The 27,361-nt window shown below is 42.5% G+C and overlaps 2 protein-coding genes across 6 annotated transcripts; one reads left to right on the forward strand and one right to left on the reverse strand.

Moving 5' to 3' along the window:
- The first annotated feature begins 457 nt into the window (after positions 1-457).
- LOC142967921 (sorting nexin-14-like) lies at positions 458-23,244 on the forward strand. 5 transcript variants are annotated; one of them, XR_012958999.1, is made up of 31 exons: positions 458-699; positions 870-1,053; positions 1,187-1,307; positions 1,609-1,682; positions 2,137-2,215; positions 2,311-2,354; positions 2,459-2,546; positions 2,634-2,718; positions 2,809-2,965; positions 3,134-3,209; positions 3,452-3,496; positions 3,641-3,721; positions 3,952-4,066; positions 4,460-4,615; positions 4,732-4,856; positions 5,577-5,635; positions 6,979-7,125; positions 7,842-7,974; positions 9,356-9,542; positions 9,914-9,997; positions 10,262-10,362; positions 18,111-18,222; positions 18,410-18,450; positions 18,674-18,793; positions 19,561-19,684; positions 20,149-20,313; positions 20,410-20,505; positions 20,643-20,734; positions 21,442-21,498; positions 22,058-22,269; positions 22,789-23,243. XR_012958999.1 is itself a non-coding variant. In XM_076107556.1 (30 exons), exons 2-30 carry the CDS (start codon positions 917-919, stop codon positions 22,097-22,099), a joined length of 2,943 nt encoding a protein of 980 aa, XP_075963671.1. In that variant the 5' UTR covers positions 458-699; positions 870-916; the 3' UTR covers positions 22,100-23,244. The 5 variants fall into 5 exon arrangements, 4 of the variants coding, with proteins under 4 accessions (XP_075963671.1, XP_075963674.1, XP_075963673.1 ...); XM_076107556.1 differs by having other exon boundaries at positions 22,058-23,244; XM_076107559.1 differs by lacking the exon at positions 6,979-7,125 and having other exon boundaries at positions 22,058-23,244.
- Positions 22,726-27,049, reverse strand: LOC142967923 (snake venom 5'-nucleotidase-like). Its single transcript, XM_076107567.1, has 9 exons — positions 26,257-27,049; positions 25,865-26,087; positions 25,500-25,688; positions 25,043-25,234; positions 24,712-24,866; positions 24,356-24,464; positions 24,093-24,242; positions 23,528-23,728; positions 22,726-22,934 (listed from the first exon to the last, which is right to left on the reverse strand). The coding sequence occupies exons 1-9, from the start codon at positions 26,593-26,595 to the stop codon at positions 22,771-22,773; spliced, it is 1,722 nt and encodes a 573-aa protein (XP_075963682.1). The 5' UTR covers positions 26,596-27,049; the 3' UTR covers positions 22,726-22,770.
- Between the last annotated feature and the right edge of the window lie 312 nt (positions 27,050-27,361).

The following is a 27,361-nucleotide window of genomic DNA, read 5'->3' on the forward strand; positions in this document are numbered from 1 at the left end:
CTATTACCACCTCATACACAGTTCTGCTCAACACTGACGTAATCAGGTAACGACAGCAACGGTACTGATGTGACTCACGTGCGACTGCAGCTGAACTAATTAGCCAGCTGACGTTAGTGAGCTAATTAGCGGCTAACCCGCAGATTGTTTTCACGTAAAAGTGACCATTTATCAGTTTCCACGTGTAGTTTTCTTGGGTCAATTAACACGGTTTGATACCAACGCGAATGCACGTCGTCTAACAATATAATTGACATGGTTGAGGAAAAGCCACTTCCTCCTCGGTCTCGTCTCTTAAATTGGGACCTCAAACGTGTATTCGGGCTTATTTATTTGAGGTAACGTCAGCTGATATAACGTCACTTGTTTGTCTGTAAACTACGGCATCGCCAGTACGTTGTGAGCGCAGTGGAGGTGACATCACGCGTCTCCAGCGCTGACAGCGTTGCCCCTCAAATAGACACGCATGACAGCTATAGAGCACCGCAGCCGTTAGCACAGCATCGGCGTTTTAGCACAGCCTGGACACGGACGTTGCGGTGTAATTGCCTATAATCCTGCTGTGGTGCACAGCTGTGTGCGCACACCTCGCCCTCTCCTATAAACAAGGCAACCTGCGCGTTTATTCTGCAAATTCATGATGGTGTCGCTGATGGACTACAATGAAAACTGGCCCTTAACATCCACCGTACATTTACAGTAAGTGCTGGAGTCGACGAATAAAAAAACACTACAAGCAGCTTGGTATGTAAACTGAATAAATAGCATACAGTTACACGATTTTGAACTGTGTCGCTGTCATGTATCGCTGCTGCACGCCGTTATTTATTCGTAGACAGTGGCTACATGCTGACTTCTGTATTTTGCAGCAATATGCAATAGGCTACATGTGAAGAGGCTCCCGAAGGCGACGAAGATGGGATGCATCAGGGCTTGTCTGCAGAAAATAAGGCGCACGGTGAAGCTGGAGCGGTTCAGAGAGCTGGGTCGACAGTATCCAGTCTTCTGCTTTCTGCTGCTGGTCCTGCTGCTGGCCACTGTGCTTTTAAACAGGCAAGGAGGCCAGAACAGTGATCATTACTCCCATCAATGTTACTTCATATATGACATCCCTGTCATATATTCCCTCTATATCCTAAAATGTTTTTCTTCAGTCAATGGCCATATTTTTCTTCTGTTTTGACAGATATATACACATTATGATGGTGTTTTGGTCCTTTTTGGCCGGAGTCGTCACTTTCTACTGCTCTTTGGGACCCGAGTCTCTGCTGCCCAATGTCTTGGTCTCCATCAAATCAAAAACCAAGGTACGACTAAAAGCAAGAGTTGCTGAATAGAGTATTCTGATACTGACAAAATGCAATGTCACAGCGGTCATAACAATTTGAAAATATAATCGTTGTCTTTTAATGCTTTCTAAATAATACATCTAAGGTTTGTATTGATTTCTGAAGACATTCTGGATATGAATTGAGCTTTTTAATTGATTGGAGACAAAGTTCGCTACGATTAAGGCACTTCTGCGGCTGCAGTGAATGATGGGGAAATATTAGTATTATTCTAGTTTACTTGTATAGCATTCCACAGTATGTTAACTTTCTCTTGCAGTTATACCAACAGGAGTTGTTTCCACTGGGCCACAGCTGTGCTGTTTGTGGAAAAATCAAATGCAAAAGGCACAGGTGAGATATCTGGTTATGTTGTGTGTCAGTGTTAGTCGAGGAAGTGGCTGCAGTGTGTTGTATTACAACCTTATCATTTGTGTCAACATGCTGAGAAGGTAAAGTCCTAATGCCGACACTTGAAGGGCACTCCATAGATAATCTCTGGGACTTTGTACGTTATGCTACTGCATATCTTGAGCCAGTAAAGGATACAAGTTAGTCATTCATTTGGAAGCAAACAGTAAAGTAAACTATAGAAAAGGGTCATTTGGATTAATCAAAGAGACTCTTTATATAATTCTGCCTTCATTGTATTGGGTTTGCCAACATTCATTCAATGTGCTCAATAATACTCTGTTGTTTATCAAGTTAAGGAAGACGTTACACCGCCCTCTAGTGGTCAGAAAGTATTCTCATGATTTTCTCTGTATTTTAAATACTGTGATATTTCTGTTTTTTCAATTACTGATAGACCGACTTTATTACTGGAAAACTATCAACCATGGCTTGACCTGAAAGTTCCTTCTAAGGTGGATGCTTCTCTTTCAGAGGTAATGCGTGCATGGATTAAACATGTTTTTAAAGTTATCATTAAATAAATAGACAAAATTATCTCATAGTCCAGTTTTGTTTTATTATTTTCAAGATTCTGGAGCTGGTTCTGGAAAATTTTGTGTACCCTTGGTATAGGTAAGCCATTTTCTGTATTTTTTTAATCATGTCACCATCCAAAATGAGATGGTATAATGTGTTAAATGTAGTGATGGATGTGACAGTACAGTGTTTCCTTTCAGAGACATCACAGATGATGAAGCGTTTGTTGACGAGCTCAGAGTGACTTTGCGCTTCTTTGCGGCTGTCTTGGTCCGCCGAACCCAGAAGGTGACACATTTGACTGCATGGAGTTCAAATCTTGGGATGCTGATTGACTGAACATGAATTATTTTAAATCAAATTTTCCCCGCTCAGGTGGAAGTGGCATCCCTCATCACACAAAAGCTTCTTAAAGTTTCCATGAAGCACATTGAAATAATAAGCAAAGCCAGACAGAAAGGTAATGCTCATATGCGTCACCCACTAAGTCTTTTTCTATGTGTTCACCATTAAAAAAAAAAAGCAAACAATAAACGTCTCCCCTCTGCAGTAAAGAACGCAGAGTATCTTCAACAAGCCGCCCTGGAGGAATACGGCCCTGACCTCCACGTGGCCCTTCGCAGTCGCAGAGACGAGCTCCTCTACCTCAGGAAGCTCACTGAGATGCTCTTCCCCTACATTCTCCCACCCAAGGCTACAGACTGCAGGTAACTCAGTGCTGTGATAACAGAAGCAGTGCAGCACGAAACATCACAGCATTGATGTACATAATTGTCCCCCAAAGAGAAAGTCTGACAGCATTGACACTATACAGATCAGTCTTTACTCTCTCATTTTCTTATTTCCTGCTGCCTTATCTCTTCGGCTTCTCTCAGATCTCTCACTCTCCTGATAAGAGAAGTATTGGCTGGTTCTGTCTTCCTTCCTTCAATGGACTACTTGGCTGATCCTGTGAGTGTAGACGCATTAAGGGCAGATTTTCTGAATCCGAAACTGTTGTGACTTGAAATCGTCTTCTGATGCAGTTTGTCAGTCTCGCACTATGTTTGATTTGTATTCAGTAAGCATGTCGGCTCACATTATTTACCATCAGCACAAAGATGGTGGACAAAGATAGTCTTTTTCAGAACATCAAAAGTACTTCTACATTTTGTGAGCTTACTGGCTGCTTCTTCTTTATTTCTTTATTTCAGGACACAGTGAATCATTTACTTTTGATATTTATCGACAACTCCCCTGTAAGTATATGTTGAATTGTGAACTTTTGTGCACAGACGGTTCCATTTACAATCTGTGCATTGAAACATATTGCTGCAGAGTGTGTACGTAATTCATGGGTGAATAAGACAAACAGGTTTTCAATATACTTTTTGTCCCCCGAGCCTGAAGAAGCTACAGAGCCCTCTTCGGCGTTGGTTCCTTTCCTGCAAAAGTACTCTGATATCCGCAGCAGAAAGCCCTCTGTGAGTGAAAACATACAAGTAGCACCTTCCCAACAAGCCACTAGATACTGTATGTACTGTATGTTATGATGTGATACTGTCATCACAACACGCAGACTTTAAGTGTGTTTTAGCCTGGTATATCAGGTCTCACCGAGCTCAACGCGAAGGTGGAAGGACTGTTTATAAGAGCCCTGCCTTTGTTAACTGTGGCTTCCGTTCTCTCTTCGACTACTGTTCTCTCTCACCAGGTGCTGAAGTTGGAGTTGAAAGAAATCAGGGAACAGCAAGACCTTCTCTTCCGTTTCATGAACTTCCTGAAGCAAGAAGGGGCTGTTCATGTGCTCCAGTTCTGTCTCGCAGTCGGTAAGCATGTCCCGAACCTTTTAAGATGGTTTCAAAAGATACATTGGCTGCACTTGCATGCGTGGAATAACCCAGCTACCAGCCAGTCAAGCCACCGCCACCACCACAGGGACAAATAAAATGAATAAATTCTAAACTTTAAATTGTAAATGCTCTTCAAATCTTCATAATTGATATAACTTAGGTAAAGCAGGTGTCCTGTTTTTCCTTTTTTTGGTTAAATTACCTGTAATTTGTAGTAGTAATAATGTCAACTATTGACTCTTCAGCAGATAAATCTAAAAGAAGCAGCCCTTCTCTAACCCTTCTCTCACCTCTCAGCCTCACACAGTCAGTCTGAAAGCATCAGCAAAACTCACTAAAGACTGATGTTTGACTCTTTAAACTTCTCAGAGGAATTCAACGACAGGATACTGTGCCCCGAGCTGTCTGACACACAGAAGATGATGCTTCACGAGGAGGTGAAGAAGATCTATGAGACGTACTGTTTGGACGAGAGCGTTGACAAGATCCGCTTCGACCCCTTCATAGTGGAAGAAATACGCAACAGTATGTCAATCACTGCAATTACAATTTCTCAAAGAAGGGCATATAATTGCCTACTCGAGGAAGTGTGTACGTGCGATAAACATGTATGTGTTCTTTGTTGTTGTTGAAATTCCCAGTTGCAGAGGGCCCACATGCAGAGGTGGTGAAACTGCAGACCATGAGGTGTTTGTTCGAAGCCTATGAGCACGTCCTGTCCCTCCTGGAGAATGTCTTCACTCCCATGTTCTGTCACAGTGATGAGGTTAGCGTCTACGCCACCAAATAAATCACTCGACTCACTGTCGCCCAGCTTGACAACACATGCCCGAGGCTCAACCCAATTAATGAATCCCCTCTTTCATATCTGCGTTGCGTCTGTCTGTCGTGCTCCTGGTTTCTAATTACAGTCCTTTCAAAATCTGGTTGTGTTCGCACAGACTGAATGTTAATATCCTCTACCATTTGAATTTTGGTTGTGTCAGATTTATCAAAAACGGGTCTGCCAAATGCTGGAAATGGACTTGATTTGGAATTCACTGATTCTCTTGCGCTGTCCTCTTCCGATCTCTCGGCCACCAACCACTATCGGCCGTGTCATCAATACCAGACGCGCAACTGGCCAATGAGCCGACGCTGGCATCATGCCAAGCTGCCAAGCCGAATTTCACCCCTCAGAGCCGTTTCATTGAATACAGCTGGGTGGACCAGTGCTCGGCCATTGTCCACAGCAGGCCTCTGCCTTGCATGAATAGTGCGTCTGTAAAATAATAATATTACTTGATATTTTGTTGCCACTGCTGTTCCTGCTCCAAACATAAACAGTGCAGTTATTATTATTAATAAAGCATAAAGAGGTCACTTGATTCATACATCAGTATTTTCCTTTAACGTTGTTTATACTGTTCCCGAATTTGCATATGCTGTGTTTGATTGACCTGACATGTACATACCTTTTATTGGCTCTTTGCGTGTCCTTTTCCAGTACTTCCGGCAGCTTCTGAGAGGGGCAGAGTCCCCTGCCAGGAATTCCAGGATGAGCAGGTAGGTTTCATTTTACCAATCTTGGTGTAACAATATAAGGTTAACCATAATGTTTACCAGTATTTTTATTCATCAGTTAGTATTTGACACACGGTACACATTACCTTTGATGAGTGCCTTACTGGTAGTTTAATGTTTGAGGTAGAAAATAGATTGCTGTATCGTTACCCACATTCAACCCAAGTTCCTTTTAATCTCTCTGGATTTCATTGATGATTTATCAAATTTTTTTTTTTTGTAATGTTCACAACTCTCTGCATCCAAGTGCAGTGTGAAGGCAGAATATAGTCTGTGCCAGCTGCATCAATTCTAAATCTGAATTCACTTAAAGTTTTGTCTTAATACAGCCTAAAAGAAGCTGTATATCCGCAATAAACTTTACAGTAGAATGAAAAGTTGGATAAGAAGTGACCTGAGCCCAGGGCATCGACTGTCATGCTTCTATCACGGGGTGCGGTGTGTATGTGGCCATGAGGCCCTGCCACTAACTCCTTGTGCATATTGTTCCAGAAATAGCCTCAGTTTGGATGACATTCGGTGAGTATAAGGCATCGGTGTGCTGATCAAAACAGTGGCTGGCTGAGCAGTGCTGCTGCACGCAAGAAACAAACAACACTTCATTCTTGCCTGACTCGTCTACAGAGAAACATGTTGCCTTTTTAACAAATTCACTGTGCTCTGAGCCCACTGCAATCAGGGCTTCAGTTCATTGAGCACTAGACGATAATATGATAATGATATATACTATTTTTGCTAATTTAATGTCCCCCATAAATGCGTGTTTTTATTTGGTGCCTGTGCTGTAAGTGTAAATGAGAGAAGATGGGGAAAAAAGTGACCTTAATCAGCTAATCATGTTAATCACAGCATGAGTCATCATTTGTTTTTCAGGCTAATCAAGAGTGTTGCTGCTGAAACACATGCAATATAAAATCTTAGTTTTGGAAGGTTAAGGCTTAATGTTTTGTATTATTTTCAAACTTAGGTTTGCTCGATTCCAAAATGACAGAATTAAACATCTGAGGAACTTCAGGAGGGATGTTTGTTGATTTTTATTTTTCATTTTTTCACCTGGTTAAGACCGATGAAATAAGAGATAATGGCTCTCACTGGCACTCCATTCGTGTACAAGCCTCAACTCCTTCCATGTCTGCAATTCAGTAACCCCCCCCTTCCACTCTGCCCGTCGTTCCGCCTGTTACTCCATATATGTATTGCTACCACCATGCTGTGTCTGACTGTGTCCAATCTGATTCTGTAACCACCATACTGCCTGCCCTGGTATGATCCACGGTCCTCTCCCTCCACTTGCCTGTGGGGACGTGACCTTGATCTGCTTATAGTTCCTGGGACTGGAGCCCCGAGTCCCCGTCCTCACTGTTCACCGCCTCTGGCAGCTCTTCACCTGCATCCTTTAACTCCCTCCATGCCCAGCCCACGTTCACAACTTTCCCATACGGCTCGCTATCCCACCGCCACTCATCACCCAAGTAAGTCGGGCTCCATCTGTGTGTCACAGCTCGCTCAGTGTGATGTCATGCTGTCCCTACGTTCCCCTACGTGACCCCCCCCCCCCCCCCCCCCAGTCCCAGCCAGACGCCTGCATGGTGGGACCGATGCATGGAACCCTGTTTTTATTTGCCATGTGTCCTTCCTCCAACGTTGTTGTGTTGTTTAGGCTGAAGACTCGCCTGTTGTTTTTCACAATGCAGTGACTTTTCAATGTTCAATTTCTCGTGTATTGGGTACATCACCCTGTGTCATATGGGGATTTTCATTTCACTGAATCTAAGAGGCATTCACACACAGCACCTGTGATGTTGTGTGCCATCTCTGGTTGACTAGTAGCTGATCATACAATATATTTTTAAATCATTCAAATTTGTGATCCCCCGTCAAACTAGACGTCTGTTCATGAAATCACTGCGGTGTCGTGTGTTCGCTTTTGGCCCCGCAGCACTTTAACAACAAACCAGGCATTTCGTTGTGAGATGGCTGTGATGTGACATTGTAGGTTTGGCTACCTTAGCTTTTTCTCCCCATTGTACAGTCATGATACCGATGCAGTACGTTGCTTCTTGTTTCGCCTCCTGTCCGCTACGGTTCCTTCCATGTCTCATTTCTCGCAAGCTGCATGCGCTGTGCTGAAGCCATGCACATCGCCTCCATTACACATTGTTTCATAACCTCCCTGTTTGGCCTGTAGGAACACATCAAAGAGGGGCGAGTCCTTTGGGATCAGCCGCATTGGCAGTAAGATCAAGGGAGTGTTCAAGAGCACAACAATGGAGGGGGCCATGCTGCCATCCTATGGCCTGGTGGAGGGAGAGGACGATATGGTGAGGCTGATCTAAAATATTCACTAATTTTTAGGTTCTTTAAAGGTTTTTTTAATAATGCTAACACGATGGTTGTTTAGATTTAAACACAAATCGAGACAAAAACTGTGAACTGTGCTTTAAATATGTGTTATGCCACTGCCACCAGTAATGACCAAAATAAATATTCTGCTCACCCTCACTCATCACTACCTGCCATAATGAATCCAACTTTAATGTATTCAGGGTCCTATTTCCTCAACACATGCTGTGGAGCTTTTAGTGGCACAAGGTTGTCCAACGTCACTTTTCCTTTTCAAAAACCGATCCATTTTGTGTCACTGTATCGGTTTATTATTGGTTAGCTAACTGTGGCAAAACACGTCTCCCTGATGATGTGTTGTGATTTGGTGGTGATAATAAAATGTATTCTAACCATTTAGCAGTATCTCCGTGGCCCACTAGATGGCACTCTGAGGCCCACCAATGGGCCCTGGCCCAGTGTCTGAGAATGGCTGCTCTACACCAACACTAGTTACCACTTGGCAGTGTTGGGGAGGAAAGAGAGCAAAGCCAAACTGCTCACCTAATATGCCTCCCATGTTTTCCGTGTTCATGATATCAGAGGTTTTAGTCTTGGATCACTGCTCTCTGGATTCCCGAGACATTTGCATGATTCCAGAGAGTGATTGTGCTCTTCTCAAGAGCCAGTTGAACTGAAATGCTCCTTGTACTTCCCAGAAGTTATTACCTTTTGTGGCCGAGTAAATACATTTTCTGCACACAGTGAAATACATGACGTGTACAGTATCTAGCCATCTAAAGCTCCACTGAAGCTCTTTCATTATAATCAGTTGCTTGTCTGCACAGCGTGAGTTTGCATGCTCAATTTACAAAAGGTTGTGTGGATTTCAAGGAGCAAGTATTTCCCCATGAAAACACACATGAGAGTCATGACACTCGCTAACCAGTGTGTTTTTGTTATCACAATCCACACATGTACATATATAATGACCTGTCTTCCATAGCTTGTGCAGTAACACAGGACCTCTTAGCTGAATGTCTGGAAATGCTTCTTCCTGTAGTGTAAGGGGATGTGCTGTGTTTGATTTTGCGTTTCCTTTATTTGGGGCAGAGGACCTTGGTTGTTTTTCCCCATCATAGTAAATTTGATTGGTGTACACGGAATATTAAATGAGTTAAAGTTCAAACGGATGAACACACTTGAGTTGTAATTCAGAACAAAATAAACAAGAAATCAGAGAATTCAAAAGTGAGCCCTCCACCCAGTACTGTTCACAGTATTTTGCACCTTAATAGTAGCAGTTTTGACCATGACCTATTTCTTCTGAAGACGCTTACTCTGCCTGACCTTAACCTCTCTCACTTACTCCCATTAAAGGTGGAGGAAGCCATTATGGTGCTGGAAGATGACTCCCCCATGGAGGCAGTATCCACCCCGAGCACCCCCCGAAACCTCTCGGCCTGGAACATCACCATCCCGTACATTGATTTCTATGACGACGATGTGAAGAGGGAGAGGATTCCTGTGTTCTGCATCGATGTAGAACGCAACGACCGGAAGGCAGGTGAGGCTCTACAGACTCATCCCTGCTGTCATCTGAGAGGGGTCCTTCTGCTGGCCGCATGATGTTTTAGAAGGGGCTGTGGTGTCATTTTCTGTCGGATATAGTTTTGCATTCAGATTAAGAATTTGACCAATAAAGTGTGACAGTACTGCAAGTTCTTGTTCAAACGTACGTATTACATTAATGGCGTTTAGTGAGCTTCAGGGGTGGTAGGTAAGATTTTAGTTTTCTTTGGACAGAACTTGTTCACTAGTTGCTCAAACAAATTGACAGAAATCAAAACATAAGAGTAAAATATAAGTGACTGCAGTTACCTCTCACTGCCTGTCTAAGGTATTAATCTTACTGTATGGTGTTTGTGTTGTCTGCAGTGGGACATGAGACTGAGCACTGGTCCGTGTACAGAAGATATCTGGAGTTCTATGTCTTTGAATCAAAGCTCACTGAGTTTCACGGTAAGGCTTCTGTTGTCATTAAAGGGCCTGTGCACTATCCCTTTTTTCATTTATTGTCATATGGAAAGAATTTGCCACCCAAATGTTCTCACAGATTCCAGAGGATTCACACAACGTTACGTCCATGTGAACCTTAGCTTTAGGGGTCAAGTATGTTTAATGGCCCTGTTGCATCATTTAGGAACTGCTTTTGGAAACCATACAACTGTTATTTTCCCATCAAAGTAAAAGGAAGCTTGTTTTATTTCTTTCATATTTTTGTAGGCTCATTTCCAGATGCGCAGTTGCCTTCGAAGAGAATCCTCGGCCCCAAGAATTACGAGTTCCTCACATCGAAGCGGGAGGAGTTCCAGGAGTACCTTCAGGTAGATGTCTGAGAAGATGGGACACCTAAGACTTACTGAATTTTAGTAGACATGTATACAAAATACAGATTGTGTTTTGAATTTAACCACAAACTTCCTATTATAGATAATGTCCCAGTGCAGAGAGATGCAGATTATCTAAACACACAGCTGTGAGTGCAATCTCTGTGCAATGAAAGTGGTGTCAGTAATTTTCAATGAGTCACATTTGAACATGTGCGACTTTCCCATTAAACATCGGTCAATTCAAGCATTTGTTCCAAGTACACCAACATATCGAATTTCGGAAAATAACCTTTTAAAAAGGGATCATTATGAAATTGTGAAGAACAAATGGTACTGTGTGTCAGGACCGTGGACGGGTTAAATCCTTGTTCCAAATGGAGAATAAATTATCTTTCTGTTTCATTTGGCAGCTGCAGCTGTTCAAAACACAGTTCAGTCTCTTAGTTGTAGTCCACTTTTCATAGCAGTGCATTCAAAGGACCCTCTGACAAGATTTGAGACTTGGCTGTGAAACATTTATGCAGAAAAATGACCAAAATAACGAGACAAAGAGCTTACAGCTGAGCTTACAGCATAATTAGCGTTCACTCATAATGTCAATAGTCTGATTACTATTACACATTCAGAGTGAAAGTGAAGGTTTAAGTTTGAGCACAGGCCACTACATCCAGTTATTATTACACACATATGCACCAGTAATCACAGACGACTGCTCTTTAAAATATAACAGAGTTTATTAAATAAAATAATAAATGATCAAATCAAGTAATATCAAAATCAACAAACGCTATCATACAATTATATGTCTAATACCTAAAGTCGAATGAATAAAGTGGGGTAAGGATATGTATATAGATATATGTACAGGTGTGAGTGTGTGTGTGTGGAAACAAAGGGGGGGGGGGGCCTACTCAAACAGTGATGGTACGTAACCTAAAAAGGGGCGTGTGAGCCTACAAGCAAAGATGGCGGAGTCTATTGACCCGGACAAGATAGCTGAGAGGTGGCTACGTGTAACCACGTGGGACGGCGCACAATGTGGGTTGAGACAATAGATTATGCGACCACGTGTCTGAGAGGTTCACCCAAAATCAGTGAATCTAACTGTGTGCGGGTTAGTAGGAAGAGGGAGAGAGAGAGAGAGCTCCGAGTGCGGTGCTGCAGTGATAATGTGAGAAACAGCTGATCACTCGTAAACTCTGCGGTCGGATTCTGAACCGACCGGTCACGCTTGTACGGTGATAGTTGCGGTTCTAGATCTCACTCACAGAGCCAATTTAAAGAAGAGAGAATAAAACCAAAAACAAAATAAAAGAATCCCCAAAACAAACAGATCTTTATCACTGCGGTGAGATGAGAGTATTGCTCTCTTATCACCCCGAAACTCGGTCGGCGAGACGAGGCTCCGCCACCGTGGTTTTGATCTTTGAAATGATAAAATCACAACCTCCACATCCACAAGCAGCGACGGATCTGATGCAAACAGTTACAGCAGGAAATACACAATATAACGGGACTCCGTGGTCCGCGATGCTTGCGCAATAACACGTTATAACACGACCGTAACTTAACGTAACAAGATACAGGAATAACAACGACATAACGAATAGGCTAAATTAAGCTTAAGCTAAGCTAAGCTAGGCCCAGATACCAGTAACTCTTACTTGTAGAAGCTTCGTTCGGTGGGGTACGTTTCCCGTGGTGGGGATCACTCGGTCCTCGAGTAGCCGCTGGCTCTCGGTGGCGCGGCCTCGGGGCTGGCTGGCGCAGACTCGGCCTCCTCGCTGCAGAGAGGGGCTTTTTAACTTCGGCTGAGGGACGAGGTTTGGGTCGTCCTTCCCGGAAATCTTCGCCGAGGAAGGATTGTTACCTTCTGCCGGCGGTGTGTACACAAAAAGGGTGGGAGAACGGGGCATAGGAGTTATCCGTTCTCGCACTACAGGATCCAAAACTCAAAATAAAACACAGTCTGTTCGACCAGCGAATGTTACATGTGACCTGATAGGATTTGATGAGGCCGCGGTTCCTCGTGGATCTTCTTGTCCCCTGGACGAGTCCGGGGTGAAGAGAGCCTTGTGGATCTCCTTACACCAGCGGTGTCTGGACGGAAGAGAGCGAATGGCGTTTCCTGCTCGCTTATAAACCAGGTCTCGAACAGTGGGGGGCCATTTCTTGGCCAATGAGGGGCCAGGATCAAGTTTTGGCTGTGCTGGGAGGTGTAGTCATTCATCTTGGAGTTTCCATCAGACGTTGTATGACAGGACGGAGCATGGGTGCTTCTAGACTAGGGCCAGATCCCAACATCCCCCCTTTGGTCTGAAGAGCGGGGTGATGGCCACGGTCTTTAGAGCAAACCAAGGGCTGGCACGTGCATCCATGTGGTGGGAAACACTGTCCAGGTATTCCTGAGAACCTGAATAGGTTAGACAGTCCAAGTATTCCGGGAACCAAAAGCAGTGGTTAAAACAGTCAGCGTTCAGTGTTCATAGAGTTCAGAGTTCATGGAGTTCGGAGTTCAGAGTTCAGAGTTCATTGGTATCTGGGCTGATGACTAAGGTGGCATCTGGGCAGATGACTTTAACTACCTCTACCTACTATCATACACAATTCAAATCATAGGTGAGCAAAAACATTATTCCCAAATAATTCAATCGCTAATCATGATTTTGTGATAATCCTAGCATTGCGGTATAGTGTCAAAGAAAGTAACAACCCAAATAAAACAAAACAAAACACAAAAGAGAGAAGAGTAGAAAAGTAGAAGCAGGTGAGGGGGGGGAACAGTGGTTACTGGTTCTACTCCTAGACGAGACTGGAGTCCGTCGGCGGAGCCGTCGCAGTTTGGTTAAAACGTGGTGTTACGAATAGGAGGGAATCCAGTCTGGTCTGTAGCTTCTGGATGTATTTGTACATAATATGTGCGTTTATCACTCTGATCGGTAGATTTAGAGCGAGTTCTATGTCTAAGTTTTAGGATCTATCGCTATTGGAATTGCGCTGCCAAGACTATAGGCCAGAGGTACCTGTGAGGGTTGCATAACAGTAGTGGTAGCAGATTTACGGATTTTGTTAACACGGTCTAGGGTGACCAGCTAGGCTGGGGTTTAGAGCGGCTCAAGCTGTTGACAGATGAGCTGTTCTCTGATGAGGTCCTGCATTAAATCTGACTGCTACGGCGTAGGTTATGTCTTCTTTGGTCACTTCTGGTAGAGTCTCTAAAGCATGCAAAGGGTTATGAGAGTGGAGCGTAAGTTTACAGTCACAATGAAAGTTTTTCAGGTCTTGTAAATGTTCTGGTTGAAGTTGGATTTGTTAGCGGTTAGTGCATGCCTACAGGGCGAGTTGAAGCATGCAGTTAAACGTTAGTAGTCAATGATAAGCCGGATTTTCTGGTTGGTTTCAACACTGGCTAGATTGGCGAGTTGCACTCCCTGCGAAGTGCATCTCTCTAAGTTTCTGTTGTCAGAGCCCTCACCCCTCGAGCTGTTCAAGTGGCGAGGGTGCATACCACCACGTCACCGCCAGCACTCAGGGAAGCGTCGTGAACGGCTTCATTCTGTAGTGTGTCATGGCGGGTAATGATGACATTTCCCCCGCCCCTCCCCCCTAATTAGAGATGGAGACAGGTCCCCCGCGCAAATCAAGTTCAGTTCCCTAAAGCGGGGCAGGAGCTGGAAGAAAAACCTCGTGCACTAGGCATCTTCTGTCCCCTGCGGCACTGGCGACTTGACAAGCCCGGGCGATGACTCGGCTGAAAGAAGGCGGTGGCTTCGTTGAACAAACTGGAGGTGGATCACGCTGACGGAGCAGAATAAACAAGGCTTAGCTGACAAAGGATTTTCTGAACTAGGGTGCTGGAAGGGCCTCTAAGGTTGTGGTACCCTAGAGGTGTATGCGAAAGGTGGGGGGGGGGACACATTAGGTTCGTTTCTGACCTGGAATCGAGTAGAGCAAGTGTGTTATGGCCCCCCAGTACGACTGAAATATATATATACACACAGGGCATTGTCTTTGTGAACAAGGTCGCCCAAGAAGGTTAAAGAACAGGGGGGGCGCGCAATTGGGAGTGGTCGTTTCAGGGAGTGTGCCGAGTTCTCTTCCCCACCCTACTAAGTAGACTTGAGCAGCAGAGGGGGAGGTCACTTGGCTTAGTCAGGTGGGCTGCGAGTCGGTGTCGGGTTTTCTGACGAGTGCGGTGGCATTACCTGATTTGGACCCTGAGACAGTCATCAATACTCGAGTAGCGAATATTTGGATCGAAGCGCTCTACGTCCTTCGTGCGGGACTCTATGTGATAGGTGCGCAGGCCCTGCGCGCGGAGAGGGCCTAAGCCGTCTGAATCGCCATAATTATTAAAATCAAGGGGAGGGTGATCTACCTCTCCCCGCGTGGGAGAGGGCGTTCGTTCTAGGCGTACACTTGACATATGCGGAATGTCTCGCTCGCCTGTGGAAGTGGGCTCGGACCCACTTAGGTCACTCAGGACCTGGGAGTACTCCCCCCCTTCTCCTGTCATCAGAGAGGGCGAGTTTGAGGAGACCAGCAGCTGCATCTTGTGGTGCAGGGTTGTCTGGCTCCTGGTGAGCTTCTGCTCCTAACCTGTACGGTTTTTGACTGCCCATTTTACTTCTTTGTAAATGGCAACAGTGGTTAGAATTCCCTACTGTTAGTAAGAAAAACGGTTAGTGTTTACGGTTAATGCAGGCGCACAGTGAAATGCCTAGTTCTGTGACTTACAATTTCTACTGTTGGACGTCAATCACTGCTCTGAGGTGCACAGTGAAATGCCTAGTTCTATGACTTACAATTTCTACTGTTGCTCTGAGGTATTAACTACTGCTTTTCAACTCAAAGGTAGAAAATGCTAATGTGGTTTCAGCACTTCTGGCCTGTGACAGCTGTGTGTAACTTTTCTTTGAGGGATTAAGAAAAACAAAACAAAGTGTTGGTTTTACAAATAAACGATCAAATCTACTAAACACAGCTGACTGTTAGTTTAGGAAATGTAACGAATGATCTAACCTGGAAAGGAAAAGAAGTAACACATTTCAGAAAGGAAATTAAAATTGAAAATTTAATTAAAATTAAAATCAAAATTAAAACTAAATTAAAATAGGAAAATGTTTGAATATCAAAAATCAAACTATTTTGGAAAATAATTTTCAGAAATTTGGATTATTCAAAAAAAATTAATAATTAAACTTTCTAAGGAAAATTAATTATTCAAAATGATTCGAAGGTATACTATGGATTAGTGTGAATACATACTGCAATAAAACTGGAATAACGTAGCCTCACACGGGGCACCATTATGTTGGGAACCTAGAGGAGCGTGTTTGGGTTATCAGCATCTAAGAAACTAAATTCTTGACATCAATAGAATTATTAATGTCAGTAACAATTATCAATGATTATTAATAATAACGGGGCACCACCCTGCGAACAGGGACCAATAACCAAACAATAAAACTAAGTCTCATAATTAGCGTTCACTCATAATGTCAATAGTCTGATTACTATTACACATTCAGAGTGAAAGTGAAGGTTTAAGTTTGAGCACAGGCCACTACATCCAGTTATTATTACACACATATGCACCAGTAATCACAGACGACTGCTCTTTAAAATATAACAGAGTTTATTAAATAAAATAATAAATGATCAAATCAAGTAATATCAAAATCAACAAACACTATCATACAATTATATGTCTAATACCTAAAGTCGAATGAATAAAGTGGGGTAAGGATATGTATATAGATATATGTACAGGTGTGTGTGTGTGGAAACAAAGGGGGGGGGGCCTACTCAAACAGTGATGGTACGTAACCTAAAAAGGGGCGTGTGAGCCTACAAGCAAAGATGGCGGAGTCTATTGACCCGGACAAGATAGCTGAGAGGTGGCTACGTGTAACCACGTGGGACGGCGCACAATGTGGGTTGAGACAATAGATTACGCGACCACGTGTCTGAGAGGTTCACCCAAAATCAGTGAATCTAACTGTGTGTGCGGGTTAGTAGGAAGAGGGAGAGAGAGAGAGAGCTCCGAGTGCGGTGCTGCAGTGAGAATGTGAGAAACAGCTGATCACTCGTAAACTCTGCGGTCGGATTCTGAACCGACCGGTCACGCTTGTACGGTGATAGTTGCGGTTCTAGATCTCACTCACAGAGCCAATTTAAAGAAGAGAGAATAAAACCAAAAACAAAATAAAAGAATCCCCAAAACAAACAGATCTTTATCACTGCGGTGAGATGAGAGTATTGCTCTCTTATCACCCCGAAACTCGGTCGGCGAGACGAGGCTCCGCCACCGTGGTTTTGATCTTTGAAATGATAAAATCACAACCTCCACATCCACAAGCAGCGACGGATCTGATGCAAACAGTTACAGCAGGAAATACACAATATAACGGGACTCCGTGGTCCGCGATGCTTGCGCAATAACACGTTATAACACGACCGTAACTTAACGTAACAAGATACAGGAATAACAACGACATAACGAATAGGCTAAATTAAGCTAAGCTAAGCTAGGCCCAGATACCAGTAACTCTTACTTGTAGAAGCTTCGTTCGGTGGGGTACGTTTCCCATGGTGGGGATCACTCGGTCCTCGAGTAGCCGCTGGCTCTCGGTGGCGCGGCCTCGGGGCTGGCTGGCGCAGACTCGGCCTCCTCGCTGCAGAGAGGGGCTTTTTAACTTCGGCTGAGGGACGAGGTTTGGGTCGTCCTTCCCGGAAATCTTCGCCGAGGAAGGATTGTTACCTTCTGCCGGCGGTGTGTACACAAAAAGGGTGGGAGAACGGGGCATAGGAGTTATCCGTTCTCGCACTACAGGATCCAAAACTCAAAATAAAACAGTCTGTTCGACCAGCGAATGTTACATGTGACCTGATAGGATTTGATGAGGCCGCGGTTCCTCGTGGATCTTCTTGTCCCCTGGACGAGTCCGGGGTGAAGAGAGCCTTGTGGATCTCCTTACACCAGCGGTGTCTGGACGGAAGAGAGCGAATGGCGTTTCCTGCTCGCTTATAAACCAGGTCTCGAACAGTGGGGGGCCATTTCTTGGCCAATGAGGGGCCAGGATCAAGTTTTGGCTGTGCTGGGAGGTGTAGTCATTCATCTTGGAGTTTCCATCAGACGTTGTATGACAGGACGGAGCATGGGTGCTTCTAGACTAGGGCCAGATCCCAACACAGCCATGCTAGCAGCTCAACAACACAAGGTCATCTGAGGCTGATGGGGATGTCATTAGTTTTGCAGCAATTTGGTCATAAACCAAAGTACTGGAAAAACACAAATTTGACCTCATGGTGGCCCAAGACGACAAAGAAATGCAGATTGCCAAAGTAATTACAATTCACCCTGAGGGGACATGAATGTCTATTCAAAAATGTAATGTCAATTTTGTTGTTGAGACTGACAAACCAACATGTGGATATTTAGAGCATGCTGCCCATTAATGGACAGAAGAGGCTTCTTTGAGGACTGGAAATTAATTAAAAACCCTATTATATATTCTGGAAAATGTTCGGCAATAATATAAATCCGTTGATAAAACATACAAGACCCCATGTATGTGTATGGGCCTACAATCTGTTTCTTTACAAAATGAGTAAACCATCACAGCAACCTGAGTAATATACTGTACCTGCTTTTACTCAACTTTGCTTCTAATGTTTCATATATTTAAAAGCCACAGATGAGGTCCTCGGTTGTTTATTTACATGTGTTTTTCTTGCAGAAACTTCTGCAGCACCCGGAGCTGAGTAACAGTCAGCTCCTCGCCGACTTCCTGTCCCCTTATAGTATGGAGTCTCAGTTCCTGGACAAGATGTTACCTGATGTGAACCTGGGTACAGTATGACTGTGACAAAGCACAGTGAGATGGATTATGTTTGGACAGCAGAGCATGTCAAACTGACAGTGGAAATGTTTGAACAGACCGACCTTGGGTTGCAGTGAAAAGATATTTGAGTTTCAGTCGGAGGCAAAATGTGACCGAACCATGCATCACTGAGATAAAGTATTTATGTTTCACAGGGAAAATCATTAAGTCAGTTCCCAGCAAACTGATAAAAGAGGTAAGAAATGCATTCCCATTGGTGTGAGTGTGTGTGTGTGTCTGTGGCCTGATTTATTTCTCTCTATCTACAATACAAATGTCTCCCATCGTGGCAAATTGAAGCAGTCACTTCTGTATTTTTTTTAGATCCTTAACAGTGCATTAAAAATTTAACATTTAAGTACATAAGAGAAACTGGAATTGTAATTTCGACATATTGTATCCTGTGCTTTCTCTGTCAGAAAGGGCAGCATCTGGAGCATTTCATCCAGTCCTTCTTCAACTCCTGTGAATCTCCCAAACCCAAACCCAGCCGTCCTGAGCTCACGATCCTGAGCCCCACCTCGGAAAATGATAAAAAGGTGGGGGATTCAAAATGTACAACTTCCTTCCTTTGACTTTATACTCAACTTTCTGGTCTATAAACCCAGAGTCCAATTGAGCTTTACAGTTCACGGTTTTAGAGAGTTTTCAGAACACAGTTATGGTTTGCATCTGCCACTGTACATCACTGTAGGAAACTGTTGTTTTGTTTCTTTGTGTTGTCTTGATGATGACAGTTTTCAGTTGTCTATTCGCTCAGCTGTCTTCAAATAAAAGACTGAAACTGGACCTTAAAGAAGTAAAGATAGAAATTCAACTTCACAGCCAGTGTGGTTGCTTTAGTCTGAAACATCTTGCCAGTTGAGCTTCATGCACATGGTCTTATATCATATTCACACTATGTGGGGAAATTTTAATAAATTATAAATTTTGACTTTATACAAAACTTGCCAGAGGCTGAATCTATTGAATCGTAGAATGCTTCATAGGTTTTGACCTGCTTAAACACAATTTAGCCCATTTATGCCCAATTTAATATAAATGTCTACTTAAATAAAGCTCCAGAACAAATGTTTCATCGTCCCAAAATGCAGGGCAATTAACCTACTGTCATTCAGTCTAAAATGAAGAAAGATTTTTGTGGCAATATTTCATTGTTGGGATTTTGTTTAAAAATCTAAACAGAAATTCCACATTTATCTCAGCAGACTTTTGTCAGTCATTCAGATTAGAAACAGGAAGTCAAGATTGTGATCTTATGGTTTTAAATTGGCTTCAGTCTGATGTAAATCCTAAAATTCCCCAGCTCTTCAACGACGTCTTCAAAAACAACGCCAACCGATCAGAGATGACTGAGAAGAGACACAATCAGAACTACTTCTTGGAAATGATCAATGTTGAAGGGCTGTATGACTACTTAATGTTTTTGGGTAAGTGACCTCTCCTGGAGGTTTTATGAGCCGCTTCAACACATTTAGTATGTCGCCACCATTACAGCAAAAACAAACGCAGATGTCTCATACACACAGTTTTATAACAGCAGCTAGCTGCAAGTTACACTAACATCATTAACCTTATGGGACATCTGCATTGGGGTTATGATAATTTGTTTGTTTGTAAGGTGCTGTTGCGTTGTAATAATGAAAATGTTTTATTGTATTGGAATATTATTTAGACAATGTTAAATCTAGTAATGATAATATCTTTATGTATATAACACAAACAGAATAAAGGAGTGTTTTACAGTAACACCAGGAAGCAAAAAGTGAATACAATGTATCAACATGTGTATTAAAAGACATTGCTGCCTTGTTAATGTACCCTTGGACCCCTGATGTAAAGCCCATCACTCACTCACACACTCTTCTCTGTCCTTTTTCCTCACGGTTGTCAGGCCGAGTCCTCTTCCACATTCCCGACTGGCTGCACCACCTGCTGATGGCTGGCAGGATCCTGTTCAAGAACACCCTGGAAGCCTACACGGATTACTACCTTCAGCACAAACTGAACCAGGTGGTCCAGGAGCACCGGCTAGTCTCGCTCATCACCCTGCTAAGAGGTAAGTTGGCGCAAAAAAAAAAAAATCAATGTGTGTATTTTCCAAACATGCTAATTTAATGAGGTAAATGATTTTACATGATTTTTGCCATTCTAGACACAGTTTTCTGTGAGAGCAGTCTACCCCGCTCCCCTCAAGACCAGCAGAGGAGGGCCAAGAAGACATTTGAGGAGATGATGACCTACATTCCAGGTATTCATTCCGTTCTTCAAGGCAGTGATTTGTAATTTGTAGACAAACTTACTGTTGACATTCTTAACTTAAAAGACAAATGTTCAGATTTGAGAACATTTGGATTCACAAGAAATTCACAAGCGACTTATCTTTAGACTTTCTGGGGAAATGTATTGGAGAAGAGGCCAAGTATGAAGGGGTGCGTCTTCTCTTTGATGGACTGCAACAGCCAGTTCTCAACAAACAGGTACACACGGACACGCAATATGTAAACAACTATTTTAGTTTTTCCAGTATGTTTGTACTTCACTGCTGGAAAGCGTATCTTGTCAAGACAAAAAACAAGACCAACACTCATGCCTGGGTTTTACACACTGTAACATTGGATATGGCAAAACCACAATCCCAAATCTTTTAAATGTTTTGTATAATATAATTGTAATATCAAATTTCCTGCAGTTTAGCATTTGTATATTGTTTTAAAATGTGTCTGCTGTTTGTATTCAAAGATCACTGCTGTTAAAGGAATACTTCACCCACAGAATGACCATTTGTATATCAATTACTCAACCTGTCTTATCTTGAAGTCTTGAAGAAAACTGTTTTTCTTGCATGCCCCGGTGTAGGAGGAATCCAAAAAATGCAGGAAAGATGAATTGACGTAAAGTGCCCACTACTTCCCAAATGCATAAATCTATGCCAAAAACTTACTATTTAAACACTTTTGAACAGTTTGTAAACAAATGTTTTGATATAGTTTTGCTGTTGTTAAATGTGGCCCCAATTTACTTCAATTCATCAAGAATGTTCTCCGTATTTGAATGGAGACATGTGAGAAAATCTATTTTTTTTTTCAGGAATTAAAGGTAACGCAGGTTAACTAATTGATTTACAAATGGTAATTTTGTGGGTGAAGGATTCCTTTTAATGCTCCCTACTTTTGGCCTTCCTCAGTTGACTTATGTGCTGTTGGACATCGCCATTCAAGAACTTTTTCCTGAGCTAAACAAGGTAAACGGATGTTAGCCTTAGTTTCTAAAGATCAGAGTGTCCAGTGGCGGGCCGTGCATTTTATACCTGGGCCTTCACTGCTGTCCTGCAGCTGAAACACAGCTACGGTTATTTGTTTCGTGTAAAAATGAAGCCAACACCTATAGATTCACTAACTGCAGAGAATACGCCGAGAGTGCGTCTCTTCTCTGACAGCAGCTGGGACTGCTTCCATAGATTAAAATCTTATCTTCTTTTATATTTGATTTTCTCAGTGCGTATGTGATACTTCAGTTATACATTGCAGTTATTTTGAAGTTACTTATTAGAAAACTAATTCAAGATGTATGCACATTGTTTGGGGCTGTTGAAATGTAACACTTTTTGATGTACAGTGTTGATGTTTTAATTAATACGATTTTTTTCTACATAATCATTGCGTAATTAATAGCAGTATAATATTAACATGCATTGTATAGTATTTAAATCTTCAAAAAGTCATACTTATATAATGGAACACCTATTTGACGACAAAGACGGTCTGTTTTATTGCTTAGGCTGTGTTTGTTTGTTTCTGCAGCAGGTACAGAAGGAGGCCTCTGTGATGGCTCCATGGATGTAAGATGGACTTCAATGGACATGAGCTGTTATGCTTTCTAGGCATTAACCTAAAGCTGAAATGCCTGAAGAGACTTGTGTTGGTTTGGTTACCTGAACCTAACATAGATCACATGTACAGTATCTGACCTGGATATATGCCACAGCAAGAAGAGGAAACAAGGCTTCTCCGCTGTATGTATCAATTATTTTGCAAAATAAATTATAGAAACAAATGACAGTGTAAAGTCTTAACTATCAAAGCCAACAGTGTAAAAGTGTGCATCTGTTCGACAGCTGCAGTTGACTGTAGTAAAAGTTGAAATGAATTCCTTTATAATCTACTATTTTAATGTTGAGCACATTGTGGTAAGGCCACAGATGTGAACTGCTATAAAACTATTGCCTCTCATTAATGGTCCTGGAAACAAACTATGCTTTATTATCTCACTAAAAAGTAGAATGTTGCCTTGCTGTTACATTCATGTTAGTAATATCTAATACATTTTTTACCATTTTCATATTTAATTTGTTTAAGTTGTAAAATCTTGCATACATGCGTGAAAGGTGTTATTAGAACTGACTGACTTTATCTGAACCTGCAATCCTATTGTACTTGAGTTAGCCTTGAAGGCAGCGAGATGGAAAGGCAGTCAACCAAGTCCCGGAGGAGTTTACAAGCAGCCGTTCAGTTTATCACTGTTTCCTATTCAGGGACAGACATAAACTCAGCAGCAACAAACCGAGGCTGTGAGCTGTAAAGACAGCCGAGTTCCTGAACGTGATCCGACCTTCCACTGCTGGGTACACACGCTTCATGTCCGAGATGTATTTGGAAAAAACAGAAATGTCCATGTCACCTGCAAGAGGCGGGGAAAGGACAACTTGGTTAGTATTTGATGATATTTTATTAATAGAATGTTATGTCCTTCCTAAAACCACCTGTTCTTTGTTACAACAGTGGTATAAGATCTCTGAGACAGCTGCTGAGCAATTTTGAAAATATGCATCTGCTTTAAATAAAACATTCCCTCCACAAGTCACCAAGAGGTGACCTCTTAAAATGAGTGGAGCGGGACAATTTCATAAGACGTGATCAGTGATGGATAAATTGCACCCTGCTGTGTCTTGCTTATAAAACAGCTGCAGTCCTACTGTCCTTGCATTCATTTCAAGTGAGTGAAATACAGTGAGACATTTAAATGAATATGACTGAGGGGAAGCTAATACAATTATATTAGTAGTTTTTGTTAATTGTTGCGCAGAATGAAAATACACACAAAACCAAGACAGTCTACAGCCATGAAAACGCAGTGAAACATGCAAGCAAATTAAACTAGCTTCTTTCTGGCTGTCTTTATACATTAGTGACCTAATTTGCCATGTTAACAACATTTAACTAAAGGTAAATGCTCATCTTATCTTTCATAACTGAACCTCCTCTGCTGCCCACCTGTGGTATGCTTTAGTAACTCCTCCTTGATCATGGTAAAGCCATCACCTCCGCCCACCATGTATGAAGGCATGACCACAGTGTAATTCTTCTCCGGGTCTAACGGCTCGTACTTAGGCACACGGCACTCGGTGCAGAGCACGGACACAGACGCTACGCGCTGGTTCACCGGTTTGGAGAGGTCGTACTGAACGTGAATGCCTAGAAATGTCCGAGAGAAAATAAGGAAATACTGTGTTTGCTCTGTTCCCCAACGGACATCAGTAAAAAATAAAACCCTTAAAGGAATAGTTTGACATTTTGTGAAATATGCAAGAGTCAGGTGAGAAGATTAATAATGCTCCCGTGGCTTTCAGTTGAATATAAAGCCAATACTAGCAGCCAGTTAGCTTAGCATAAAGACTGGAAACATCTCCATCCAAAGCTGACAAAAATGCCTGCTACCAGTATCTTGTATTACTAGTACTACTCCTTATAATACAAAATCAGAAAAACAGTAACCGTTAATATTATTTTAGGAGACAAACAGGTGTTGGTGGAGGAGCACAGGGACCAGAAGACAGACCTGAGACTTGAAGAAATTCTCCAGACATGCTTCCATATCTGTGAATGGAGCGTTCGAATGCTTTTTTCACTGTCGATCCCTTTATCTGGACCAAGTCGACGGTTCCTCCAAAAGGTAAGACGGTGAGGATCTCCTCCATACTTATAGAACCTAAATGGAAGGGCAAATACTGGTGCATTATATAAATAAAAAAAATACAACTGCAGCCAGTGCAAAATGGCCTTTGTAATTAAGTACCCAGTAATTCTGTAGAAAAAAAGTACCATTTTTGTAGCGCTCGTTTATGCCTGACCTTACTGAGCCACTATTCAGCATACACATGCCCACATCATTCCACTGCAGCTCACTTGAAAACCTTATATTGTGATAAATCTGAGAACAGAAAAAGGAGGGGGGGGGGGGGAGTTATACAGCAGTCAAACTCTACTTCTTGGAGCGAGTTGCTCTCCTGAGGTTGAATGACCTTTTGTCACTGTGCCTATAGATTAGTTAAGTGGTATTTACATCCTCCAAACCGTTTCTCTTTTGTCTCAAACTGAACAGAGTGAAGGAGCAACTAAAGCTTTCTGAATGAATACTGTAAATGAACGAACAAATAAACTACACCTGCAATTATTACCATAGCATCACAGATCAGGTTTCCAAGGTTACACTCCCGAAATCGACACTCTTCAAACGTCCCATTGAGGTAGACTAAGGTCTGTCCTACATACTGTGAGGAATAATGAGCCAAGTTTTTCTTCCACTTCTCAATGTCAGCCAGGACATCTGGGTCTGAAAGAGTTACAAATTGAGTAAAGCTTGTGATTGATGAAAACGTGTAAAGATGTACAGATTAATTATTGATATACTTGCACACAGATAGACCTGGCGTAATGTCACATTAAGCCATTTTTAACATGATAAAAATGTTTTAATGAAACAACTGAAAAGTAAAATATGGGCCATACCTTGAGGTATGCTGCTGTCCATTAGGATGGGGTTTCCAACAGCTTTTACCACATTCCCAGCTTTGTCAAATGTGACTTTTAAGTATCCAAGGTACTTCCCAAAGGCCTGGACCACCGGCACGTTCCTCCCATCGTCAGACCTCACCATGAAAGGGTACGGCCCTGCTGGCACTTCAGTGGATGGGGGCTTACCTGCCAAGACAGTTTGCAGTGCATTGTTTCTCACTTCCTGTTACAGTGAAGGTAAAACCATGCCTTTTGATCTCATTTGATGCATCTATGAAGCACAGTTTAAGTGTCTGAGCATAGTGTAAATGCTTAAAAACTCAAACTTCTGTTGCTGAGTTGAAGAAAAACAGAAGTATAAAAGAGCTAAAAGATACAACACAGTTGGTCTTTTGTAAACTTATATGCCACTAGACCTGAATGGAATAAGATCTAATAAAAAAAAAATTACCAGTATAGAGGAATGTGTTGGTGTGTCCTCCAATAACAACGTCAACCCCTCTCACGCGCTTGGCGATGTCTTGATCAATGTCAAAGCCAGAGTGGCCCAGGGCGATGATCTTATTATAGCCCAAAGTTTTCAGCTTATCGACCTGAACCTGAAGTGCCTCCACCTCATCCTCGAACTTTAGGTGCGGGCCTAACACACAGGGGGAACATTTAAACTAGGGCTGAAAAGTAGAAAACACATCTGCAGCGAGACACACTACTTGATAAACACTCCAGAGAGTGTTGTCAATGCAGGCTAACTGTACACATGGACTGCAACATGTGCCAGTAACACTTCATGAATCAAACAACTTTGTATGCGTTTACCTGGCATGGATAAGAAGGGGGTCTCTGTAGTGGTGTAGCCGACCACAGCCACTCTCTCTGAGCCCACATTTATGACTGTGTAGGGCTGGTAGTAGCCACTGAGTTTCTCGGCCAGAGTCTGGTCTGGTTTTATGTTAGCACTCACCGCAGAGTAATTTACCGTTTGGAGGAAGGGCTGGATCAGACCCTCCACTCCATTGTCAAACTCATGGTTTCCAAAAGCCTGAATTACAAAAGAGCATGCGTTTTATTCACTAATAAACTCCAGTGCTTTTATCAAATCAAAACTCTACAATTCTACTAGTATCTTATAGGAAAATTACAACCAAATATCAACCATATTTAGCTGTGTGGTTAAAAAAAAAAAAAATCACAATTAAAAGAGTATTTACCATAGCATCATAACCGAGTTTGTTCATGAAGTGCGCTGCTTCGGCACCTTTATAGTAGTTGAACCAGACAGTTCCCTGAAACTGGTCTCCAGCATCCAGAAACAACACGTTCTTCTCCTTTTCCCGGATCTCCTTCACTTTAGTGAACCTCCTGGCCACCCCAGCGAAGCAAGGCTCCCCGTCTGGACACTTCCCCGAGTCCCCGCTGGTCTCCTCGATCCGGGCATGGTTGTCGTTGGTGTGAAGCAGTGTCACCTCGAAAGTCGACACGGTGCACGAACAGTTAAGAAACAGGCAGAGCGAAGTCAAAAGAGCGCACCGAGGAGTCCAGAGCTGCATCGTGTCGTTGTGCGTAAAAACGCACCAGTGATCAAGAAGGTATAGCACGCAAACAAGGCGTGGGCCTTTCCCCTGAAGAAGGATGTGTTTAAGAACATGGGGATATTGCGGTTTCAATATGTTTGAAAAATCCCGTATGGAAAATTCGAAAACAAAATAAAGACAGGAAAAGTTAGAGTACCTATTATATGTAAAGGGTTTATTATAGCTGTAACAGACGACTTTTTACATTATTAATACATACTGTTCCTAAGCTGTTAATAAGAACAACTTTGAGGTTGCTTAGTTGTAAATACACTATCAATCATTTACCTATGATTCCAAACATATTCAGATACCACAAACACTTTAAATCTGTTTTTATTAGAGACTGACTTGTATCCACACTGAAGAAAATTCTTGGGGAGAGGGACTCAACCTAGTATTTTACTTTAAAAAAAGCAAAGTAATTCATATTTAGACCCTCCCTTTGACTTGGAAAAAATGTCAATACCCCTCCCCCAATTTCTCTTTCAAACCAAATATGTTAATGAAACAATCATTTTTTTAGGTCCGTTTCAACTGCTTCTAAAAATACTAAAAGCATGACGCACTCTTTAGAGAGATACTAAAGTAACACCATAAAGAGACATACAGAAAGAGTCAGGCTTGTAGGCAGACAGGCCTTATTTGAAAGTGGTCCTAAAGTTACATACTTATGGTAAGTCAAAATGTTGACACTAAAAAGTGGACTCTTCAAGTTTCATGTTTCAATGTGAATTTGAAA

Source organism: Anarhichas minor, unplaced genomic scaffold (genome assembly GCF_050575085.1).
Source record: "Anarhichas minor isolate MPS153535 unplaced genomic scaffold, ASM5057508v1 ptg000040l, whole genome shotgun sequence".
NCBI classification, from domain to species: domain Eukaryota; kingdom Metazoa; phylum Chordata; class Actinopteri; order Perciformes; family Anarhichadidae; genus Anarhichas; species Anarhichas minor.

Coding starts and splice junctions, on each gene's coding strand:
- LOC142967921 (XM_076107556.1), top strand. CDS start 917: ATGGGATGCATCAGGGCTTGTCTGCAGAAAATAAGGCGCACGGTGAAG. Junction 18,794..19,560: donor CCTCGGAAAATGATAAAAAG/GTGGGGGATTCA, acceptor AAAATTCCCCAG/CTCTTCAACGACGTCTTCAA. Junction 21,499..22,057: donor TTTTTCCTGAGCTAAACAAG/GTAAACGGATGT, acceptor TTGTTTCTGCAG/CAGGTACAGAAGGAGGCCTC.
- LOC142967923 (XM_076107567.1), bottom strand. CDS start 26,595: ATGCAGCTCTGGACTCCTCGGTGCGCTCTTTTGACTTCGCTCTGCCTG. Junction 24,867..25,042: donor GGACAGCAGCATACCTCAAG/GTATGGCCCATA, acceptor TAACTCTTTCAG/ACCCAGATGTCCTGGCTGAC. Junction 22,935..23,527: donor GTTACTAAAGCATACCACAG/GTGGGCAGCAGA, acceptor CGCCTCTTGCAG/GTGACATGGACATTTCTGTT.